Source organism: Ahaetulla prasina, chromosome 3 (genome assembly GCF_028640845.1).
Source record: "Ahaetulla prasina isolate Xishuangbanna chromosome 3, ASM2864084v1, whole genome shotgun sequence".
Lineage (NCBI taxonomy): Eukaryota > Metazoa > Chordata > Lepidosauria > Squamata > Colubridae > Ahaetulla > Ahaetulla prasina.
This window is the reverse complement of record NC_080541.1, coordinates 187,953,309-187,975,247: the sequence shown is the minus strand read 5'-3', so window position 1 is coordinate 187,975,247 and position 21,939 is coordinate 187,953,309. Positions and strand designations below refer to the sequence as shown.

Below are 21,939 nucleotides of genomic sequence, written 5' to 3'. Positions count from 1 at the left end.
TTTCAATCTGGTGAGCATCACTAACAGTTTTTTAGAGCTTTTCAGAAATCTCCTTTGTTCAAGCCACGACACACTTGCACATACCTATGTTGTAAAAAGTCTCCTTCAAATGAACTGATAATTCTAGAGGTTCGCATACATTTGCCAGAAATATGTAGCTTTGCTTCATTTTCCTCAATGAGAGGCATTTCTGATGAAGCAGAATTGGGCAATGCAAAGATCATATGTGGTCTTCCTTGTCATTCCACTTTTTTATCTAAGGGAGAAACAAATTGTCCTTTATGAACTATTCTAAGATACTAGTGCAAATATAAATATAAATAAGCCCAGGCAGGGGTGAAATCCAGCAGGTTCTGACAGGTTCCGAACCAGTAGAGGAAATTTTGAGTAGTTCGGAGAACCAACAAATACCGCTTTTGGCTGGTCCCAGAGTGGGTGGGAATGGAGATTTTGCAATATCCTTCCCCCCAGGAGTGGGAAAGGAATGGGGATTTTGCAGTATTCTTCCCCTGCCACATCCACGAAGCCACGTCTACCAAGCTACACCAAGCCACACCCACAGAATTTGTAGTAAAAAAATTTGAATTTCACCATTGACCCCAGGTATGTAAATTACTTGGAAAAGCAAAATATTAAACCCTTGTATATTATGCATAATGTTACTGTCAGTACTAAATGAAATATTCTAGGAAAAGTCTGGGCTGAACTATATAATGTCTCTTTGGTTTTCAGGGTGCCTAAATAGCAGTCAAGATGACTTGGAACCTTTTCAAAAAACATCCCAAACCTGAACCCATCATAGCTGTTACTACAGGTGGTCAAGTACCTCCTACCACTAATACAGCAGCACCAGCAGTCTCCCAGGAAAATGCAACGCAGATCTCAGGGCCAGTGGAGAGTACGGAGGACACTTTTGCAAAGTTAAAAGAAAAGTTTATGAATGAAATAAATAGTATACCTTGTAAGTAATATGATCTTATTTTTGATGTATCTGGTGTCAACATAGTTCCGGGTCTAATTGTTCCATCCTTGCCTTTTCTAACATTTTGCATATCTGTAAAATGCAAAGGTTAGATGCCCAGCTACCCTCCTTCTCCTTTTATTATCAATTGCAAGATATATAATTATTTATTCGATTAAAGACACCAAACCTCTTAAGGACATTTCTTAGAAAAGTAGAAGGCATGAAATACTTTTTTCATTTTAGTGAAAAGAGACAGGAAAAAAAACACGAGAAAGGACTTACTAGAAAGACTATGTTAATCTAATGGTAATTTCAAAGTGAGGTAATGTAGAGTAATTTGTTGCAAACATACTGAGTAAATTAACAAGTCACCTGGAGGGATGACTCTGTTTATAGAAAATGAAGGAAGGGAAGAAATTTTCTACATTGGGAAAAGATTCTGCATTGGAAATAGATTATCCAAAGGATCAGCCATTTGAGTGGCGACATTCCGAAATGTTCTGAGTGGGTCACAATTACCTAATTTATGGAATCTCTTCCCAACCTCACTGTGTTTAGTCTTGCAGCAATGATGATCGCTTGTAAGTTTTAGCAGAGATTGATTCTGCACTTAAATAACTACCCCAATTTACTTGGCTATTGTATTGTATATTTGCTTCTTTAAATGTGTTTTCAATAGTTGCTTGTCATGTTTTGATCTAAGTTGTGTAGGTGATCCTGAATACATAAACATAACATAAACATAAAAAAGAAATGCTATTAAAAAAAATAAGTTGGGCACTGCAAAACGGGAGGAGAAGCACTCTGCAAAGAGCCTATCCCAGGTACTTGAGGCAGCTGCATCCTCTGGAAGGCTCAGAGAAGTTGCTTCAGAATCTTCCTCTGCCACCTCTCCTTGCATTCGAAGTCACAGCCATAGGCAGAAATGGCTTGGGTATCCACACAGGGTGTGGCTTGTAGACTTTTCCTTAAAAGGATGTGCACAGCCTTAGCAATGACATCTGTGGGCTGTGCATGTAATGTAAACTCCTAGCATTTCCTGCTATCCCTTTCCCCATATTCTGCCTATATTTTCACAGTGCCACCATGGGCCCTGATTGCCATTGCTGTCGTTGCTGGATTGTTGCTGCTGACCTGCTGTTTTTGCATCTGCAAGAAATGCTGTTGCAAGAAGAAGAAGAACAAGAAGGACAAAAAGGGGATGAAAAATGCCATGAACATGAAAGATATGAAAGGCCAGGTGAAAATATATTATTGGATGAAGATCAGTTGGGCAACTGCAGTTATTTAAGATATGGGGGAACAAGTGCTCATGTTTCTGGTGGGCTTATCTAGAGTGGCTATAAATACAAGAGAGCAAACAAACAAACAAATTGCTCTGTCTTAGAAAATATACCAAACCAAGAAATAAATTAGAATAGGAAGGATAGAAAAGTTTGTCTCAAAACTATGATTACTTGATTATGCTTAAAAAAAATCAAAAGAGGTAGAAGATCATGATACTATTTCAAGTTGAGGGATTCAGAAAATGAGACCAATAGTCACTGTTTCAGGTGACAAAATGCATATTCTAACCTTTGCTCCCTCTTTTTTTTCGTGAGCTTTTTTTCATAAAACAATTGCTTGCTTTCTGTATTTGATACAATAGAAGTCATTTTATTTTATTGTACTATCTTACTTTACTTCAATACCATACTTTAATTTTAGTACGGCTTTGCTACAGTATTGTAATTGCATTTAATTTTTATTATTTTATTTTAGCACAAACATTTATGTTGTTATAATTTTGGCAGTCAGTTTCTCCTATAAAGGCAAAAAAAAGGATACATTTCCTTCCATAGAAACTAGGAGCTTCTAATTCCATCTGTAAAAAATATTTTTTTAAATTTATTGTCAGAAACCTACAGTTCTCAACTGCATATATCAAACAATTTTTTTATGTATTATTTATTTATAAATTTATAAAATGTATTAACTATCCCAAAATACAATAAGTGATATATACATATATTAAATATAACACAGAATTAATATAAAGTATACATATTTTTCAAACATTTTTACAAGTAACCAATTTATAAATTTTAGAAGCAATGAAGTGGCTTTTAATCTTTTTTTTTGCATATATTTTAATTTTTTCCTAAATTAACCAAGGGTGTTTCTAGGTGTTTCTAACTTTGTTTTTTTTTCTTTTGCCTCAGAATTTCAAAAAACATTATACTTCTTAGCATGTGAGAAAACATAACAAATAACTCAGTTCCTGCTATGCAAAAATAACTTTTTTATGTAACCTAGGAATGCAATATACAGTTTCTCTAGATATTAGGGGAAATATAAGATTTAGATTTATCACACAAATAATAGTAGTATTTGAAGTAGATTCTTTTGTGCTTGCAGTATCAAGCACTGTGATCTTGAGGTTATTCATAACAATTGAGCTTTCAGCCTGTTGATGTTTTGTTTCCTCAACTGCCCATGAGACCCCCTTAAAATTTCAGGCAAAGTTGAGGTGGCGGTTGAACTGGGCAAGTTGGACAACTCTAGTCTGATACCCCAAGCAATCAAGTCAACATTAAGTATCAATATAGGCAAATGATGTACCAACACAAACTCTTCTAAAAGTAGGTTTTCATTTGGCAGCAATCTTTAATAAGGAGAGAGTCAGAGTGTCCATATCAAGAAAAGCATCATCATTCTGACTACTGAATAGTGACTCTGTGGAAAATGTGGTGATGCCGAGAGGATGTTTTCATCCGAGAGTAACTGGAAATTCTTACAATTCAATACCTCAGCAGAGCCATGTGGAGAAAGCTGCCCTATAGAAATCCAGGAGACAGAGATAGTCTAAGCTTTCTTTCTGCTGAAATTGGAATGGTTATAACAATATAATCAGAGAACCAGTTTGGTTAAGGCACCAGGCTAGAAACTGGAAGATAAAGTCCCACCTTAGGCACAAAGCTAGCTGGATGATCTTGGGCAGAGACTTGACCAGGCAGTCTCTAAGAGTCAACACTGACTCAAAGTGACCAAAGAAAAAGATAGCATAATTAAGCACATCACACTGTAACACTGTGTTAGGAAATTATAAACATAATAAATTTAGAAAACTATCAGTTTTCAGAAGCACATCCAACATTAGCTATATTCAGGCATTCAGAATTCCAGAATTCTCCACACTTTTGTAGATAATTGCCTATTAAGCATGATTGGTTGGAGGAGAAAAACAATTGTGCATGCAATCTGCGGATCTTTGCATCCATGTGAATAAAGACCCTGCCTGGCTCATGATGAAGCCAGTGACAGAAACAGTTGAAAATGCTAAGGTATTTTGTGGCATATTTTTTCTCAATGTGCAATATAAATAGACTTAATATTTGTATGACATTGGCTTGGCAGCAACAGAGCTTATCTTGGAGTCTTACCTGAGAGTGCTTCAGATTTAAGAATTCCTGAATAGAGTTATTCAATATTTGGTTCCATACATACACACTATTATGTGGATGGTATGTATTTTCTGGAAAGATTCTTGGCTATATCTTCCAGCTTTCTAAACATAGCAAAGTAAAAATAGGAAAATAGAAACAGTCAAGTATTCTTTTTATCCCTTCCTATTGGAGACCACAGTGATTTGATGTACAACCAGTATGATTTGGGGCGTATAGCCTATAACAGTGATAGCTAATCTTTTTGCCATCCCATGCCAAATGTGGGGGGAGCGCAGAGGAGTCACGCGTGCGAGTGCCCCCCACTTCCCCCACTTTTGGCATGTGATGGCACAATGGGCCGGGTAGGCCTGTTTTTTGCTCTCCCTAGGCTCCTGAGCCTCTCTAGAAGCCTGGGGAGAGCAAAAAATGGGCCTTCTAATCCCACCGGAAGTCGGCAAATGGGCTGTTTCCGGCCTCCTGAGGGCCTCTGGGGGGGGGGGAAGCCATTTTTGCCCTCCCCATGCTCCTAGAGAGGCTCTGGAGCCAGGGGAGGGGAAAAAATGGGCCTTTCCCCCCCTCAGCTCTCCGGAGGCAGGAAACAGCCTGTTTCCCTACTTCTGGTGGGCCCAGAAAGACCGAAAATCAGCTGATGGAGCTGAGCTCACATGCCCACCGATATGGCTCCGCGTGCCACCTGTGGCACACGTGCCATAGGTTCCATCATGGGCCTATAGATTCCTGCCTAATATTTACATATAAAGCAAAGAGATGGGGGAGATTGTTATTAATGTATCCCCACCACCAAGATGAGTTTGATAGGCCCTTCTGTTAGTCTTATTTATAACCTACACCCTTTTCCCCATTAGAGCTATGATTCCATTTTAGCCTGTTGAGATAACACAGATGGAAAATTATCACTCACAAAAAACACAAGAGGATTTGTGCAAGGATGCAATTTGTCAAGGACCATCTATAAATCTCAGCTCATAAAAATTTCTTTTGTAGTATCCCATTTGAAGCTACCATCTCAGTAATTCCATTATTTTATTGTTCAGGGTTATAATACCTGTTTTGTTAGCATAAATCAAACTAGCTCAGCAGCAAATCACATTAGCAATTAATCTTGACAAACATCAGGCTATGAATGGTGATGGCTTCTTCTTTCATATTGGGATACTTTGCTTTACTAATGTGGAGAAGCATTTTCTGATCCACCACTCAATCTACATTAATCAGGCAATAATCAGAGTTGCTTGACTGCGAGATGGGCAGCATATAAATCTAATAAGTAAATACATTTTCCATGAATTCGTTTTCTTACCAAACCATAAAATAAAATACTAACTTCATTTTAATAAAGAGATATATAACTGCAAATGGACACTAATTTCATCCTGTCTCACCATTGAGCATTGATTATGGGCCTCTTCTGGCTCAACAGGCTAAGGCAGTCTGTTATTAACACAGCTGCCTGCAATTACAATTACTGCAGGTTCGAGTCCCACCAGGCCCAAGGTTGACTCAGCCTTCCATCCTTTATAAGGTAGGTAAAATGAGGACCCAGATTGTTGGGGGCAATACAAGCTGACTTTATATATAATATAAATGGATGCACTATTGCCTAACACAATGTAAGCCGCCCTGAGTCTTCGGAGAAGGGCGGGATATAAATTCAAAAAAAATAATAATTATGTAATTTAAGATTGGGCTTAGGGTTGATGAGAGCAGGAAGTCATTTATTCGTCATTCTTGATTTAGGATCAAAGATTTTAAAGATATATTAGAGATCATCTAATCAAGCCTACTGCTCAATACAGTACATAACTGCAATAAAAAAATACAGTTGCAACTTCCTTGGCAGAGTCTACCATTTGCCAAAGCCATTTTCTTATGCTGGAAAATATTTCCTGTACTGTTTCCAACTGCTCTTTTTAGTCCTGCTCTCTAGAGCAATAAAGAGCAAGTCTGCTCCATTTTCTCCATGACAGTTTTCAGATATTTGCAGATCCCAGTAACCTGAATCCTTTTCTTTGGCCTAATCATATTGTGGATGTATGTTTTTACAGGCATACAAGAATAGGTACTCGTAAATTCCCTGAAGAATTGCAGAAGGCCCCAGAAGATGTATAAAAAGTTAGTGTTATGAATCACATCTCTAATTACTAATGAACTGATATGGCATAAAAGGCATAAAGATTAGTGGTGGACAGGATTCTTTACATGTTGTGGACCCAGTTTTGACTTTGGGTATTTACAGTGCCTGAGACACTGGCAAGCTGTCAAACACAGAAGACAACGCATGACTGAATTGGATTTAACCCAGCTTCCTAAGAACAGAAATCATCTGGTTGCTTTGTTTACAATTTTTCCCATTAAAAGTCAAAGGACTGAAGGCTTTTATGTCCATGACCTCTGTCTCTATGAACTGAGCATGTTCCAAATTAAAACAATCAACATTTATGTGATTTACAATTTATGAAATAATACTAAATTCTATTAAATTAGGCTTTCCAGGTCTTTTCGTTACTGCGTTATTCATATTGATTTCAACATCCAAGATTTCAGAGAGAAAATAGTTATGGTTATTAGTGTGGGATATCTAGATGCATCAGGGATTGAGATTTACAACCCTCAGACATATTTTTTAAGCAAACAGGAACCATGGTCAGGATGACTACTAAAAGGCAACTCAATTATAGAAGCATTCTCAATGAGGCCCTCCAGTCATAGTAAGAAGAGATTTTGGTACAGTATATGATTTCCCCAGATGTCTCCTTGTCCAATAGTCTATCCATGCACAAATGGAAGAAGTGACACACTGTAAGGAGAACAAAAGCTTTCCTCGGCTAATTTCTGTTCCAATTTCTGTCAAGGAAGACTGCCAACAGCAAAAGAGAGCAGAAAGACAGCTTTTCTCCCCTCTAACCTCTGGAAGTGTAGCATCTCACTTAGCTAGATCATTGTAACAGCTGTGTGTCTTTTCTTTGCAGTTTATTTTTCATTCTTGTTCTTCATAAAGGGCCTTTCTAGTCACAGGAGAGGTCATCCTTGAGTTACTAATTGGCTGTGTTTTCTCTGTCTCTTTCTCTCTGTTCCCTTATGTATTTCTGTGCTTTTTTTTTTTGTTTCCAGAGAAACACAGGTCTACTAATTACCTTCAGTTTTCTCTTTCTAGTGCAATTTACCATTAAATATGGAAGATGAAATTGGCTGGTATAAAATGCTAACTTTTGTTTCTTTGATTGGATTAAATGAAACTGAATGCAAAAAAATAGTGATGTGCCCTAAGCCAAAACAACATATCTTAATAAATAAACTTTTTGAAAATGATCTCCCGAAAGAAGGCCACTTCAGTTTTGACGCAAAAACATAATGGATATATATTTATATCATGCTCCTTGTTGAGGGTTTTACACTTGCTTTTATGTGTATATAGTTTTGCAATGGAAGTGGGAGCTCTGTTTTCATCCAGTTTCTTTGGGAAATTAGAAAATATTAGAATTTAATATTTTGTTCACTTACTCTGTCTGGGGCACCCATCCTTTTTATAGTGCACCTTGGAAGGTGTGGACTCTGCAGTTTCTCAGGAGCACTTGTGATGTTGATAATTTGTAAAGTTTTTGTGTCTATAATGCCCTTCTCTTCCTTCTCTGTGCTCTCTTTGTCATCGTTCTGTGTTGTTCTGTCTCCATTTTTTCTGACTAACCTGGATGTCAACACACGGTAGGTCCTATTCAAATGTCAATTCCCTTTGAGGCACAAAAGGGACAAAGGAAGAGGGTTTATGGGAATTAGTCCACAGTGAGCCCACATTCCATACTTAGACTGTGTATATAAATGATAGAATTAAACTTGATGTTATACTTTAACTGAGAAAGATTTTTAAAAAAAAAAAACCTTTAATTTCTGGTTAAGGAAATGTATAATTAGTTAATCAGAATGAGGTTCAAGACAAATACAAGGTTCATTAACTGAAATAGACAAAATATTTTATTGCGTTACCCGTATAGCTCATCAAAGCTCTGCATGAGTTGAGTTCATGGAGGAAGCATCAAAAAGGCTTCTCAGTGACACTATGAAGGTCTAGGTATAACAAGTAAAATGCTGAAAAAGTTATCCAGCATTATTGGATTGTACATGCTTGTGAGATGTTCTGGAAACATTTCCGTATTGAGAACAGACATTAGTACTCATTTAGCCAAATTTTATAAAATGTAATTTAGAAGTCTGAGAAAAAATAATGAATGTAATGCCTTGGATAATCTGCATGGATATGCATGTATGAGTGTTTGAATCTTTTTTTAAAGTTAACTGAGAAAGAAATCATTGGGGTTATTTAAAATTTCCATTTATTTGGCAATCCCTTCAATGAATTTCTTTATGGACAGTGCATATTTAAGCTGCTTTGTCTGCCTTGGCTACTCCATTTCCCATAGATTTCTCATTGGAGTTTGGTGTCATTTGCTAACATACAGTATCTGTTACACAAGTCTGACTTCTTCCATGATATGGATTCATTTAACCATGTTGGCTGAGGAATTCAGAAAATTTCCCGCTAAAATATTTAGTAGCTGCTAGACAGGAGAAAGCAGAATTACACAAATACGACTGTTGCAGTGCTTTCCCTGAAAAATCGTAGAATTCATAACTGCTGATTAGATAAGAATTTAAGTATCAATTATATGTAAGATAATATTTGCCTCTTTTAAAAAAATTATTGAAGTATTCAAGCTGTATCCTACACTTAATCTATCAACAAAGAAGAGATAGATTCTCTGCGCATTTGAGATGTATATGAGAGGAATTAAAAAAGTTGCATGTTAGTTTTCTTAATTAAAATTATGAAGAAACTCAGTTCCCCCTCCTCTTTTCATTTGGCCTGGAAATCCATGCTGCTATTCCTATGGTAAATCTGAGTTTCTGTACTAACATAAAATATTGTGTATGTGCGTGTGTGCCTATATGAGAAACAAGGGTCTTGATGTATAGTCACTCTTTATGGGAACATGTGCTCCTATTTCTTTTCTAGAACAAACAGGATGATGATGATGATGGAGATGGTGATGAGGAAGGAGAAGAAGAAGAGGAAAAAGAACCAGAGAATCTGGGCAAACTGCAGTTCTCCCTAGACTATGATTTCCAGGCTAACCAGGTAATGTATACACATTAATAAATGTAAATAAGAGAAATTTCATTCTAACTTCCTCCACTGAGAGTGATAATGACGACCGAAGTTTAAAAATTCTTAAGAAAAATAGATTTGGAATTGCTGCCAGGCTTTGGGTAGCTCTAGACCAGCCTGAAAATAGCACTAGTAATGCAGGAGTCAGCCTGATGGCGTGAAGGAGTATGAAAACCCAGAGAAGGGTGGTGCACAGAGATCTTGATTTAAAGCATTAAACTATAAGTTCTTTCTCTGAGTCCTGGAAGCCAAGATGGTTTCAGAATGGCAATTACCAAATTGGATGTAGTTGCCTCAGCTCTTCTGATTTCTTCAGGCTCCTTGATCATTGCACATCTGGGAAATGGCAGTTCTGCAGAGGGTTTTTGGCTTGTTGGTAGATGTTCAAAGTCTGTGGCAGATGGTATGAGGTACCTGTAAGAACTTTAGACTATATTGTAAACTCTTCATTGACTTATCTTGCATGAGAACAGTTTTTGAATATATATAGACCTAACAGAATAATATGAGGCAAACTGATTGATTGTTGTATTTTAAAAATATGGGCTTCCATCAGGTAGTACCTTCTTATTTTTTACCACCTGGTGTCACAGAAATTAACAACATGCTTCTTGGGATTTTGACATGTTGCCAGTAGCAGTAGTGGAAGAGGATTTTCAAAATATACCAGGATGTATGAATATAGGGGAACATAGTATATCTGCCCCTTTAGATTTGATGATATAAAAACTTTAGCCATATCTTTCTATGTTTTCATTACAAGAATAGTAAGTCCATTTTTAGAGTTCCCTATTAGGTAAACTCCTGGGGTGTGCTGACAACTTTTATGAAGGTTACCTGTGAGAAATTTTCACCATACATAAAGCATTATTAAGGTTCTACATCTTGTTGTCTTAGCAGATAAGCAATAACTCAGTGCTGAAAGTAAGCATCAGATTTCCACAATGTTTAATTTATTGTTTTCATTCTATTTTAAATTCTATTTCTATTTCTGAGTATATACACTTTTGATAGTGCTGTGATCATAATATCATGTAAAAAAACCTTGATGACATTTCTCTATCTAGAAGGCAGATTCCTAGGAATTCTTGGTAGAGCAGGTGAATGGCTTACCCGAATATTTCTAAACTGCAATTTGCACAAATCATAAGATATTAGAATAAATTTTCTATTTGTGATTAATCATTAATCATATGCATTTCTTCAAATGAAGTTCAACGTAGCATTAACAGCTCCATCCCTTTCCCCCCAATAACAGAAAAGAGGATTACGACTAAATCTGATTGTTTTCCATTTTGATTGGAACATGCAATTTCAAGCTTTTTTTCTTTCTGTCTTTCCCAACAGCTGACTGTTGGAATCCTCCAAGCAGCTGAACTGCCAGCATTGGACATGGGAGGTACGTCTGATCCTTATGTCAAAGTCTTTCTACTTCCAGACAAAAAGAAGAAGTATGAGACCAAAGTACAAAAGAAGACCCTCAATCCAACCTATAATGAGACTTTTGTCTTTAAGGTAAGATTTCTAACCTGGATATTCTTTGCATGGTTAGTATGTTGGCCTAGCTATTTTGCCTATAATTATAATATATTTATTATACATCATAATAATTTATATACATCAGTGATCAATACCCAGCCTCACCCCAAATTGAGCTCAAAAAGAAAAGACTGATAATGCTGAAGCTGAAGGTAGCAAAACTAATACTTGAAACCATATTAAACAATAGAAGGCAGTATTCCTATAATAGCCTACCAGTAAATGAGAAATAGTACTGAAACATAATGGAGAAAAAAAACAAGAAGGTTGACTGAAATTTTAATAGCAGGAATTAAAATGGCTGACAGGGCTCAGCACTGCCAGGATTTTGGAAAAGTTGTCTAAACAGTACGTGACTCTAGCAATTATGTCTTAGGAAATAGATGTTAGTAGCACTGTGAATAAATGTTATGCATCGCGCTATCAATTATCTACTGTATGCTAATATACACATTAGTAGCACTGTGATTAAATTCTCTAAAAAGGTTTATTTTATGCGTTACTGTATGCCAACAATACTGTGTTAGTAGTGCTGTGATTAATTATCTAAAATTTTAGTTTTATGCATTTTATGCAGCTCATTTTGAAGAAGCAATCCTATTTGCTTCACTGAAGCAAAAATGCTACCCATTTGTTGTGACAAAGTGGTTTAGGTGGCCTTTAAATTCTGTAGGGTAATCTTTTTGAATATGGACATAATATAAAGATGGATATAATATTTGTCAAAGTCAACACTGAAATCTCTTCAGCCTTTACCTTTGAAAAATACTGCTCTCCTCTAGTTAGTGATGTGGGTGAGACATGCTAGCTAGGAAGTTCTCCAAGATGTTGTGCCTAGAAGACCTGTCTGACTGCCTACTTCCTAGTAGCTAAGAGCTTCACTTTGCCTTAGAAGCAAGGATGCCCCTATTACTTCATCAAACAGTTCTGAATATATATTATGTCTGAACCTTCATTGAAATAAATACTCCTTTGAAGTTTCATACAGTCCTCTAAGCATATGAGAATATAAGCAATATTATGTTTTTATGACTTTCTGTTAAACAGAAAGTGGACAGATCCATTTTTTCTATAGCTTAATATGAATGTCTGTCTTTAGACCATTCATTAACAGCTACAAGGCTTTTTTTATTACTAGGAGAATAAATGGAATTTTAAAAATCCAAATATTAAGTAGTTTATACATTTTTCTCCTCTTGCATTGCAAATTTTGAGTTCATTTTATTAAACTGATCCTCATATTTACTCAACATACTAGTGGCATAATTTTATTTTTAGTTAGTAATTGAATTTTAATCATAATGCTTTCCTCCTTTAAAATTCAAAATATTTTGAAGACAATATATTATTTAAAACAACAAATTAAAAACAACGGCAAAATAAGAAATAATTTGAAGCAAAATAAGCATCATGTCAAGCCAAAGATCTTTTTACACAAAGAATTGGTCATTTTTCTAAGGCTTTTAGATGCAGGGAGATGGCTTGTATTAGTAAAAAATAAAAATTTCCCTTTAAAGAGTAGTAAAAAAGAAAGAAAACTCTGTACTAGTTTATCTTGAAAGGTAATGTGATGCCCTTGAAATCTTAAAAATTGATTACTTCTTGAATGGTACTCTAAAAGGGAGTTTCCACCTAAAACTAATGAATAAGTACTTCAGTCCACCATTATTTCATAATAGTGAATATCCTCGAAATTAAAGCAAGTGAGCCAAAGCCACTTGCTTCTACTTTTTGAAAAGTTGATCTTTTCTTGGTACAAAAAGTGGCTGACAACTTTTAAACCTAGAATCAGAATGTGAATGTCAGTTTACAAACACTGGATCTACAAATCCTCCAGGCATTTGTACATTGCTTTCATTGTTTTTTTCCTCATTTGCAAGGGCATTAATCAAGTTTCATGAAATTAGGAAGCCTTTATCACTAGATGAAAAAGAAGAAGTTAGTCTCTTCTTTATTTCTTTGTTGTCATGTAGTGGAGATCCAAGTTTTTTGCACCCAAGATAGATTATGGCTATACAAGACCTTTCTAGAAAGTTTATTTTATTTATTTATTTATTTATTTATTTATTTATTTATTTATTTATTTATTTATTTATTTATTTATCAAACTTCTATACCGCACCATCTCCCGTAGGACTCAGGGCGGTTCACAGGCATATTAAAACAGTATAATAAATAAACATTAAAACCCAGTTAAAACTAAATATTATCATGGCCTGGTCACTAAAACAGTAAAAACCTATAAAAACCCCATTAAAATATGCTAAAACCTTTTATCTTAGGCTAGTCCTGCACGCTGAAACAATAGAGTCTTCAGTTCACGTCTGAAGGTCCGGAGGTCGGGTAGTTGTCGTAATCTATATTTCCTTTCAAATGGTAGAAATAGCAATAGTGCTTAGATTTATATATTGCTTCATAGTGCTTTATAGCCCTCTCTAAAAGGTTTACAGAGTCAGCTTATTGCCCCTAACAATCTGGGTCCTCATTTTACTGACCTTGGAAGGATGGAAGGCTGAGTTAACCTTGAGTCATTTAGATCGAACTCCTGGAGTGAGCAGTGAGTTAGCCTGCAGTACTGTATTCTAACCACTGGGCCACTACGGCTCTACAGAAATGCTATATTACTGAAAAAGTTCCTTGACTTTGTTGTAACAGATTCCATACCAAGAGCTTGGTGGGAAGACTTTGGTGATGGCCATCTATGACTTTGACCGATTTTCTAAGCATGATATCATTGGGGAAGTCAAGGTACCCATGAATACTGTGGACCTGGGACAACCCATTGAAGAATGGAGGGACCTAGAGAGTGCAGAAAAAGAGGAGGTAAGTGTTTTCTCCACTTGCTATTTGAGCTTCAGTTGTGAAATGTGGATTTAATTTTCTCTACAAAGAACCTAGAGATAGTAAAGTTTGTGACAGTCCCGTGGTTTTGGGGAAAGAGTTATAGATAACCAAATTTAGAAGCAAAAATCCCTGCAAGTCAGAACTCCCCATGCTTGGGCAGTTGAACCATGCTTGATCTCTAACCAGTCTGCATCTTATCTCTCTGCTATTAAGCTGTTAGGAAAGTGATAGGCCCAACTATAAAACCCAGTTCTGCTTATTGGCTTGTTTGTAGAACGAGGCTTTGGATTTAAAATGCAGCACTATTATGTGTATAGCTGTCTACTTTGTAGGGGAAGTTGTCCTCCAAAACTAACAACTTCATATAATACGTTTTGTGCCACAGCTCTCATTAGCCCCAGTCAGTGTGATCAAGGACAAGCAGCGATGATGATATCTAAAAAGCCATCTGTTTCTAGAGCACTTCTGGGAAACTAAGTAATCCTATGTATCCTTTGCACCTGGCATAGGGAGATTCACTTTTCCAGCCAAAGGAAGAGTAACAGAATCAACAGTAGACTGCTGCTCTCCCACATATAAAAACTGCCCAAAAACAACACATTACAAATAAGATAGTTATATTTCTTTCTATTGTAGGCACAGATAATTCATGAGACACAGTAGGAGCTTTGAGTTCACTGTTTTCCCAATTTCCCTCAACAGCCAGAGAAACTGGGAGACATCTGTATCTCATTACGATATGTACCCACTGCTGGGAAATTGACTGTCTGCATACTGGAGGCCAAGAATTTGAAAAAGATGGATGTTGGAGGACTTTCTGGTGAGTGAAGATCAACAACATACCCACTAGATGACACCTCTGAGCTATTCAGATATCTGTCAATACAAACTAATAGTTCTCCTTCAAGCATTCTGTAGTCAAAAAGATCATTGGAGAGCAGCAGAGATACAGAAATCTCAAATACTATTTGCCACCTAGTGTCTGTCTGTGTATCTTTGTAGACTAGATAATATGCTTCCTTTCTTTTGCAAAATCTCTGAATTCAAAGCTTCTTTAATTTTTTGACATGAAAACAGTCATCAGCCTATGTGCTTGCTGGAGACTCTTTACAAATAGCAGCTAGATTCCAAGGTATACAATGAATATGGGCAAAAGGCTGAATGGGAAGGAAAGGTAGCAGTACCACTGGAGCTTCTTGTCCATTTGTATTTTAAAGTACACCTCCAGTTCTTTATTGTAATTTTCTCAACAAGAGAAAGAATCCAAGCACATTCAGAGTAGGCAAGACAGAAGGATATGCAACCCTGCCACCCAATAAACTGCATTTCTCCAAAACTCTCACAATAGTAAAGTTATGTAATATATAAATGAAACATCTGAAAGCCAAAACACAAGCTTGGAGAACACCAACAGGGCAATATGCCAACCCTTAGCCACATATACACTATTATCTATTTTTTAAAATCATTTTGGTCAGATGTTTTAAAAGCTGGGAGAGCCCAGAACAAATGTGATTCTCCCAAAAGTACATTTGATAACCTGCAAATGCATCAAATATGCCCCAAAGATAGGCCTCAGACATTTTCAGAAGAATTTGCCTGCAGATATTAACCACCAACAGTTTCATTGCAAGGAGATAGTCTTTTAGATAGTCAAACTTTAATTCATTGATGACTTTAAAATAAATACAAATATATTAAATCATGCTTGGTAAGCAGTTGACAATCAGTATAGAAGTTTGTGTGTAGGCATCAATAAGATACCATCTAAAATACTTAAAATAAAAAGCATAAAATACCAGTCAACCTGCTGCAACTTCTGAATATTTTAAAACATAAGTCCCAACAGAATGCATTTTTCTCATAGACTCATGGGTCTTCTGGTCGAATGTCTCCATTGGAGCAAGAAACTTTATACCATCTCAGACAAATAATTGTCCAACATTTGCTTGCAAACCTCTAGTGCTAGAGTGCCCACAATGCCAGGGACAAGTTGTTCTACTCTTCTTAATAGCTATCACGGTCAAAAAAATCCTCATTATTTCAAATGTGGACTCCCTATATAAACTATCCACTGGTTAAGTAGTGGGTTTCAAAATTTTTTACTACCAGTTCTGTGAGTGTGGCTTGGTAGGCGTAGTTTGATGGGCGTGGTATGGGAAGGATACTGTAAAATCTCCATTCCCTCCCCACTCCAGGGGAAGGTTACTACAAAATCCCCATTTCCTCCCAATCAGCTGGGACTCAGGAGGCAGAGAATAGATGGAGGCAGGCCCAGTCAGAATTTTTACTACCGAGTCTCCGAACTACTCAAAATTTCCATTACCGGTTCTCCCAGAACTGGTCAGAACCTGCTGAAACCCACCTCTGCACTGGTTCTTGTTCTACCCTTGAATATCATCCACACCCTCTTCCTTGTTGACAGTCCTTCAAGTATTGAAAAGTTGCTTCTTGTTAAAGGCTGTCAGGTATGAGCTCTTCTCATAGTCCTCATTCCTATTTCAGGAATAAAACATGGATTTGTAAGATTACTTTCTCCTTTTTGAACATGCAAAAAGATACTATTTCATCACCAAGGCAGAGCTCTCATAATCAAGTAGAAGTAACTCTCAGCAAAACTATAGTTTAAAATTATAGACTATGCAAGGAAAGCTCACTACAGAGGTTTGGCGACTAAGTACACAAAGGCTGGTTCTGAATGTAAAAGCAAACCTGAGGTTCTTTTTTCCTGAATCTATTGAATGGTGACTCAAAAACTTTGTCCATACAATGGACAATCCTTGAACACCCTGTTCTCTATAGTCTTTCTATGAATCACATGGCCTTAATCTCTGACCACTGAAATCCCTTTTGTACCTGTAAGGAAAATGGACTGTTTTTCCACATTTATTTTAAAAAAATAACATAAGGAAAAGTGCTGCTTTATACTGAATCCTGATAGCTGCTAAATGACTTTCTATCTGATGTCAAACTTGAATAATTATCCAAATATAGAATAAAAACATATTTAAGCTAACTATATGTGTGGTCTGGTGACTCACTATCTGAATTCTTAGAGGATATTGCAATCATGGGTTTGGAAAGAGCAAAGGAACCTTTTTCCTTCTGTGATTTAAAAATGCATGTTAACAAAGTTTACATTATTTCTTTTCTGCTTTCCAGTATTCATGCAAAGAAAGATAAAAGGAAAAGATTTTTAAGTAGAAAAGATTGTTTTGAAAAGAAATAAAGCAAAGTTGTGACAAAGTAGGAAAGAAATAAAACACTACCCTAGATCAAAGCAAGGAAAACACTGAAAAAAATAAAAAACTGGGGCAAGACAGGGCAAAAATCCACTCTCTTGGTTGTTTTCTTCCAGACATTTCATTACCCAAACAGCATCAGTAAATAGGCTAAATAAATAAACAAATAAATAAACAAATAAATAGGGCTTTTCTAGAAATCTAGAGAACAAGTTTATGAGTTCGGCATGTCCTGTGTATAACTCATAAAATCATCTGCTACAATGTCCTTCCTGTCGAAGACTACTTCAGCTTCAGTTACAACAATACACGAGCACACAATAGATTTAACCTTAATGTGAACCGCTCCAATCTTGATTGTAGAAAATATGACTTCAGTAACAAGTTGTTAATGCCTGGAATGCACTACCTGACTCTGTGGTCTCTTCCCAAAATCCCCAAAGCTTTAACCAAAGACTATCTACTATTGACCTCACCGCATTCCTAAGAGGTCTGTAAGGGGAGTGCATAAGAGCACCAGCGTGCCTACCGTTCCTGTCCTAATGTTCCCTTTGATTGTATCCAATTCGTATGGTTATTTCATGCTTATACTTACATATACTGTTATGTTTGACAAATAAATAAAAAAAAATAAGTTGTACAGTGCAAATGTACTGAAGCTTTGCTGGGAAAATATATCATTATATCAGAATCTTGCAGAAAACATAAGAACAGAAGCAGAGCCCTCATGGATCAAAACTTGATCCATCTACTCCAGTAACCTTTTCTCACAGTAACATACTAACTTCACAACAAGTGTCCCAGCAGAAGGCTTCATAGGCAGTCATTCTGCCATCAAGGTTAACAGCCAGGAATACCCATGACTTCCGTGAATTGGTCCAACCCTTTTGAAAGTCAGCCAAGCTGGCAGCCAGCATTACATCTTATGGTAGCAAATTCCAAATTCCAATAACATATTCCATTAAAAAAAAAACTTTTCTCTATTCTGATGCTTGAAAGATTTAGTTTCATAGAGTGACCTCTGGTTCAAATATTTGGGAAACGGGAAATTGTATCTGACATCTGATTTCTGGATAGCCTGTTCTTCAGATTTTGTCTATATTTTTGAGTGGCTTGTCTATGTATTTATCTGGCTTTGATTGTTTATTCTTCTGTTTCAGATCCTTATGTGAAAATTCATCTGCTGCAGAATGGCAAAAGGCTTAAGAAGAAGAAGACTACAGTCAAGAAGAAGACCCTGAATCCCTATTTCAATGAATCTTTCAGCTTCGAGATTCCCTTTGAGCAGATACAGGTTCCCATGTTTCTCATTTGAGGGTGTGGGATGATGCAGGCAGCTCCCAGAAAACTTTGAGTTGGCATATTTCTCCATTGTCTCCCACTGCTTCATGAAGCACAAGAGGCAGAGCCATAATCTGGCACAGGCAGTCTTCCATCAATGATGGTTGAACCTTGGAAGGGAAATGGGTTCAAATGCAGCTGGTGTCTACCCAGTATCTTGAGTAACTTATCATCATAGCCATGACATCATCCAACCAGTTGGCCATGCTGGATGGAGATGGTTTAATCTGACATATCTAGAGGATGTGTGTTTGGAGCAGTTCTTGATTCCCTTTCTCCTAATTCCTTCTCCTCCCTTTATGCCCCTTTAATAAAAGTTTACTTGCAGTAAGGTTGTACAGGGAACTTTTCAGCAGAGGGAGGGGGAGGGTTGAACAGGAATCCACTGATCTTTATACAATATTCTGTTGTATCAGACAGATCTTTTGTGATGCATAATAGGATAGAAATATTGTAAAGATATAAGTTTAATTTATGTATCTTTCTGAAGCCTCTACTGCACTGGGACCAAGGAAGGGAAACTGTATATTGCATCTCTGATTTAATCTCTGATTGCCTTACACACTGTAAGCCGCCCTGAGTCTTCAGAGAAGGGCAGGATATAAATGTAAATTAAAAAAAAATAGTGTTTTTTACTTGGTTATGTCCAAGTTTGTGGTCATGCTGGTTGGGAATCTGGACACTAAATAGTCTTACCAAATAAAGAGGACTCAGATTGGGAAGGCTTTAAGTTTTTATAAAGGACAGGCAGGCAGGCAGGCAAGGAAGCTGATTAATTGGCTAGCTATTGAAGCCCTCAGCCAAACATCTTTGTTGATGTTGTCAATCATATTAACAACTCCTATAATACATCTCTCCGTCTCCCCCCACCCCCCTCTCTCTCACACACAAACAATGTGTAGAGGTTCCTCTTGGATTTAAATCTGAACTTGGAAAATCAGCATGTAATGGAACTTAGCTTTCTCATGAAAATAGTATTTCTTTTCTCTTTGGAGAAACATTGGCCTAGCTTCAGCCAGAACTGATATTTACATGAAGAATTCTTTCTACTTAAATCTTCTTATTGGAGATTTTTTGAATGCTCTAAATATTTAATTTTATTAATTTAGTAAATGAACTATAACATGTATTATTCACTTTTTATTATAGTCATAACTCTAGTATGGGGTACAAAATAAGATTAAAATAATAAAATCAGAGCAAGTGATTAGAATAATAACATTAAACCAACAGATTAAAATATTAAAACCAGAACAACAACAGCAACCAGGAATAAAGCAGCATCAATTCATGTAACAATCTGGATGAACAAGCACTTTTTTTCTAGCACCAACTGCAACTGAGAAAATACTAAAGTATATTTTCAAGATCTTCTCCTTTTTGCCCATGAATTATCTCATAGATCTTAGTAGCCAGCAGTATGCTGCAGCTGCCGAAAAAGCCAATGCAATCCTAGACTGCATTAATAAAGGACTAGAATTAAGATCACATGGAGTGTTAATACCACTCTGTATTGCTTGGTAAGACCACATTTAGAATATTGCATCCAGTTTTGGTCTATCTAAAAAAGATGTTGAGACTCTGAAAGAGTGCAGAGAAGAGCAATAAAGATGATTAGGGGACTGAAGGCTAAAACATATGAAGAACGTTTGCAGGAATTGGGTATGTCTAGTTTAAGGAAAAGAAGGACTAGGGGAGACATGATAACAGTGTTCCAATATCTAAAGGGCTGCAACAAACAACAGGGGGTCAATCTATTCTCCAAAGCTCCTGAAGGAAGGACAAGAAGCAATGGATGAAAAGCAACCTAGAGAGGAGAGAAGCAACCTAGAGAGAAGGAGAAATTTCCTGACAGTTAGAACAATTAATCAGTAGAATGGCTTGCCTCCAGAAGTTGCAAGTGCTCCATCACTGGAGATTTTTAAGAGATTAGACAAATTTGTCTGAAATGGTATAGGAACTCCTGCTAGAGCAAGGGGTTGGACTAGAAGGCTTCCAAGGTCCCTTCCAACTCTGTTATTCTGTTATTCTGTTATTCTGTTAACAATTCTGTTAACTAACAATCTGTGTTTTCTTGCTTCTCTCCAGAAAGTGCAAGTTGTAATTACTGTTCTGGATTATGACAAGTTGGGAAAGAACGAAGCCATTGGAAAAGTCTTTGTTGGCAACAATGCCTCAGGCACCGAGCTCAGGCACTGGTCTGACATGCTCGCCAACCCTCGCCGCCCCATTGCCCAATGGCACTCCTTGAAACCTGAAGAAGAGGTGGATGCAGCTCTTGGGAAAAACAAATAGGCAGCTCCATTTTCCAACATCACCTAATGAACATTCAAAGTGATCCAGAGCTATCAATACCTCAGTTAGGCAACATTTAGTTTTTGTTCTCTTTTCTAAGCTGCAACATTCTTTCTTTGATGGCTGCAAGGGAATCCGGGTGAACTCAAGAGTATCCAGGAGGAAGTGGTTTAAAAGCATGGTGGTTCCTTTTTTTCATATTCTTCCAAGTAGTTGGTTTGCTGCATGTTCCACCATCTCTCTGTGTTATTCTCTTCAAGTGTACAGCAAGCTTTTTACTTGGGTCTTCCTGAGACCACCACAAATAACAGCACAAAACAGCTTTGCTTTTGCTTGTTTTGGGAGTTTCCTCCTTAAATGAGACCCTGTGCTACAGGATGATACGAGAGCCTGAAAATGTGAGATGACGAGATACACTGTGCTTGCTTTTGAAAAAAAAAAAGAAGAAGAAGCAAGGAAAAGGCACTCCTGCAAAACGGTGTCCAGTGAGGTTTGGCCATGAGCCATCTATCAGGAATATTCAGGAAAAGCAATACTGGCACTGGGACATCTCTGAAGATGTGGATGGCTGGTGCATTAATCCTCTGTAATGAGGGGACTATGGTTTGGGGCATACAAGTTGCCAAATGATTATTGCCCCATAATAGCTATCTAATATAGTGGGTCGTCTTTTAATCTTTGAATGTTTGTTCTTAATTAGAACAATGGAGAGGTACCAGAAGATCATTGGAGCATGAAATCTACAAATGCATGCTTCTGTGGAAGGCAGAGTGCAAAAATGTTCTTTTTCTTGGGGGAAAAAAAGCCAAACATCACGGGATATTTATTCTAGGCTTCACAAGCAATCAATTTATGTGAAAATTTCACTCTTTCTAAGATAGTCATCTTATTGGTAGCAGTGCCAAGCTTAGATGCATCAGAAAAAAGCTATGTCAAGCTTTGTAAATCGGATAAAAATTATAGATCTGGGTTGATTTGCAAACATTTGCTATCATGCCTTGTTACTGCCATTCTTCTTTTAAAACCACAATAGACTAAATCTGTTGAGTACTGCAGATTGATTGGTGGAAAATGTTTATTTTTATGAATTTGGAACGTAAAGGATGT

At 36.8% G+C, this 21,939-nt stretch overlaps 1 protein-coding gene across 1 annotated transcript; it reads left to right on the top strand.

The window, feature by feature from the left end:
- Nucleotides 1–753: 753 nt before the first annotated feature.
- Nucleotides 754–21,153, top strand: SYT2 (synaptotagmin 2). The gene is made up of 8 exons (XM_058176436.1): nucleotides 754–961; nucleotides 2,044–2,204; nucleotides 9,419–9,541; nucleotides 10,919–11,086; nucleotides 13,766–13,933; nucleotides 14,657–14,774; nucleotides 18,357–18,490; nucleotides 20,626–21,153. Exons 1-8 carry the CDS (start codon nucleotides 754–756, stop codon nucleotides 20,830–20,832), a joined length of 1,287 nt encoding a protein of 428 aa, XP_058032419.1. The 3' UTR covers nucleotides 20,833–21,153.
- The last annotated feature ends 786 nt before the right edge of the window (nucleotides 21,154–21,939 follow it).

Bases quoted from the DNA above. Each gene is read 5' to 3' on its own strand.
- SYT2 (XM_058176436.1), top strand. From the start codon at position 754: ATGACTTGGAACCTTTTCAAAAAACATCCCAAACCTGAACCCATCATA. The intron at 2,205-9,418 runs GTGAAAATATAT...TTTCTTTTCTAG, and splicing joins TGAAAGATATGAAAGGCCAG to AACAAACAGGATGATGATGA. The intron at 9,542-10,918 runs GTAATGTATACA...CTTTCCCAACAG, and splicing joins ATGATTTCCAGGCTAACCAG to CTGACTGTTGGAATCCTCCA.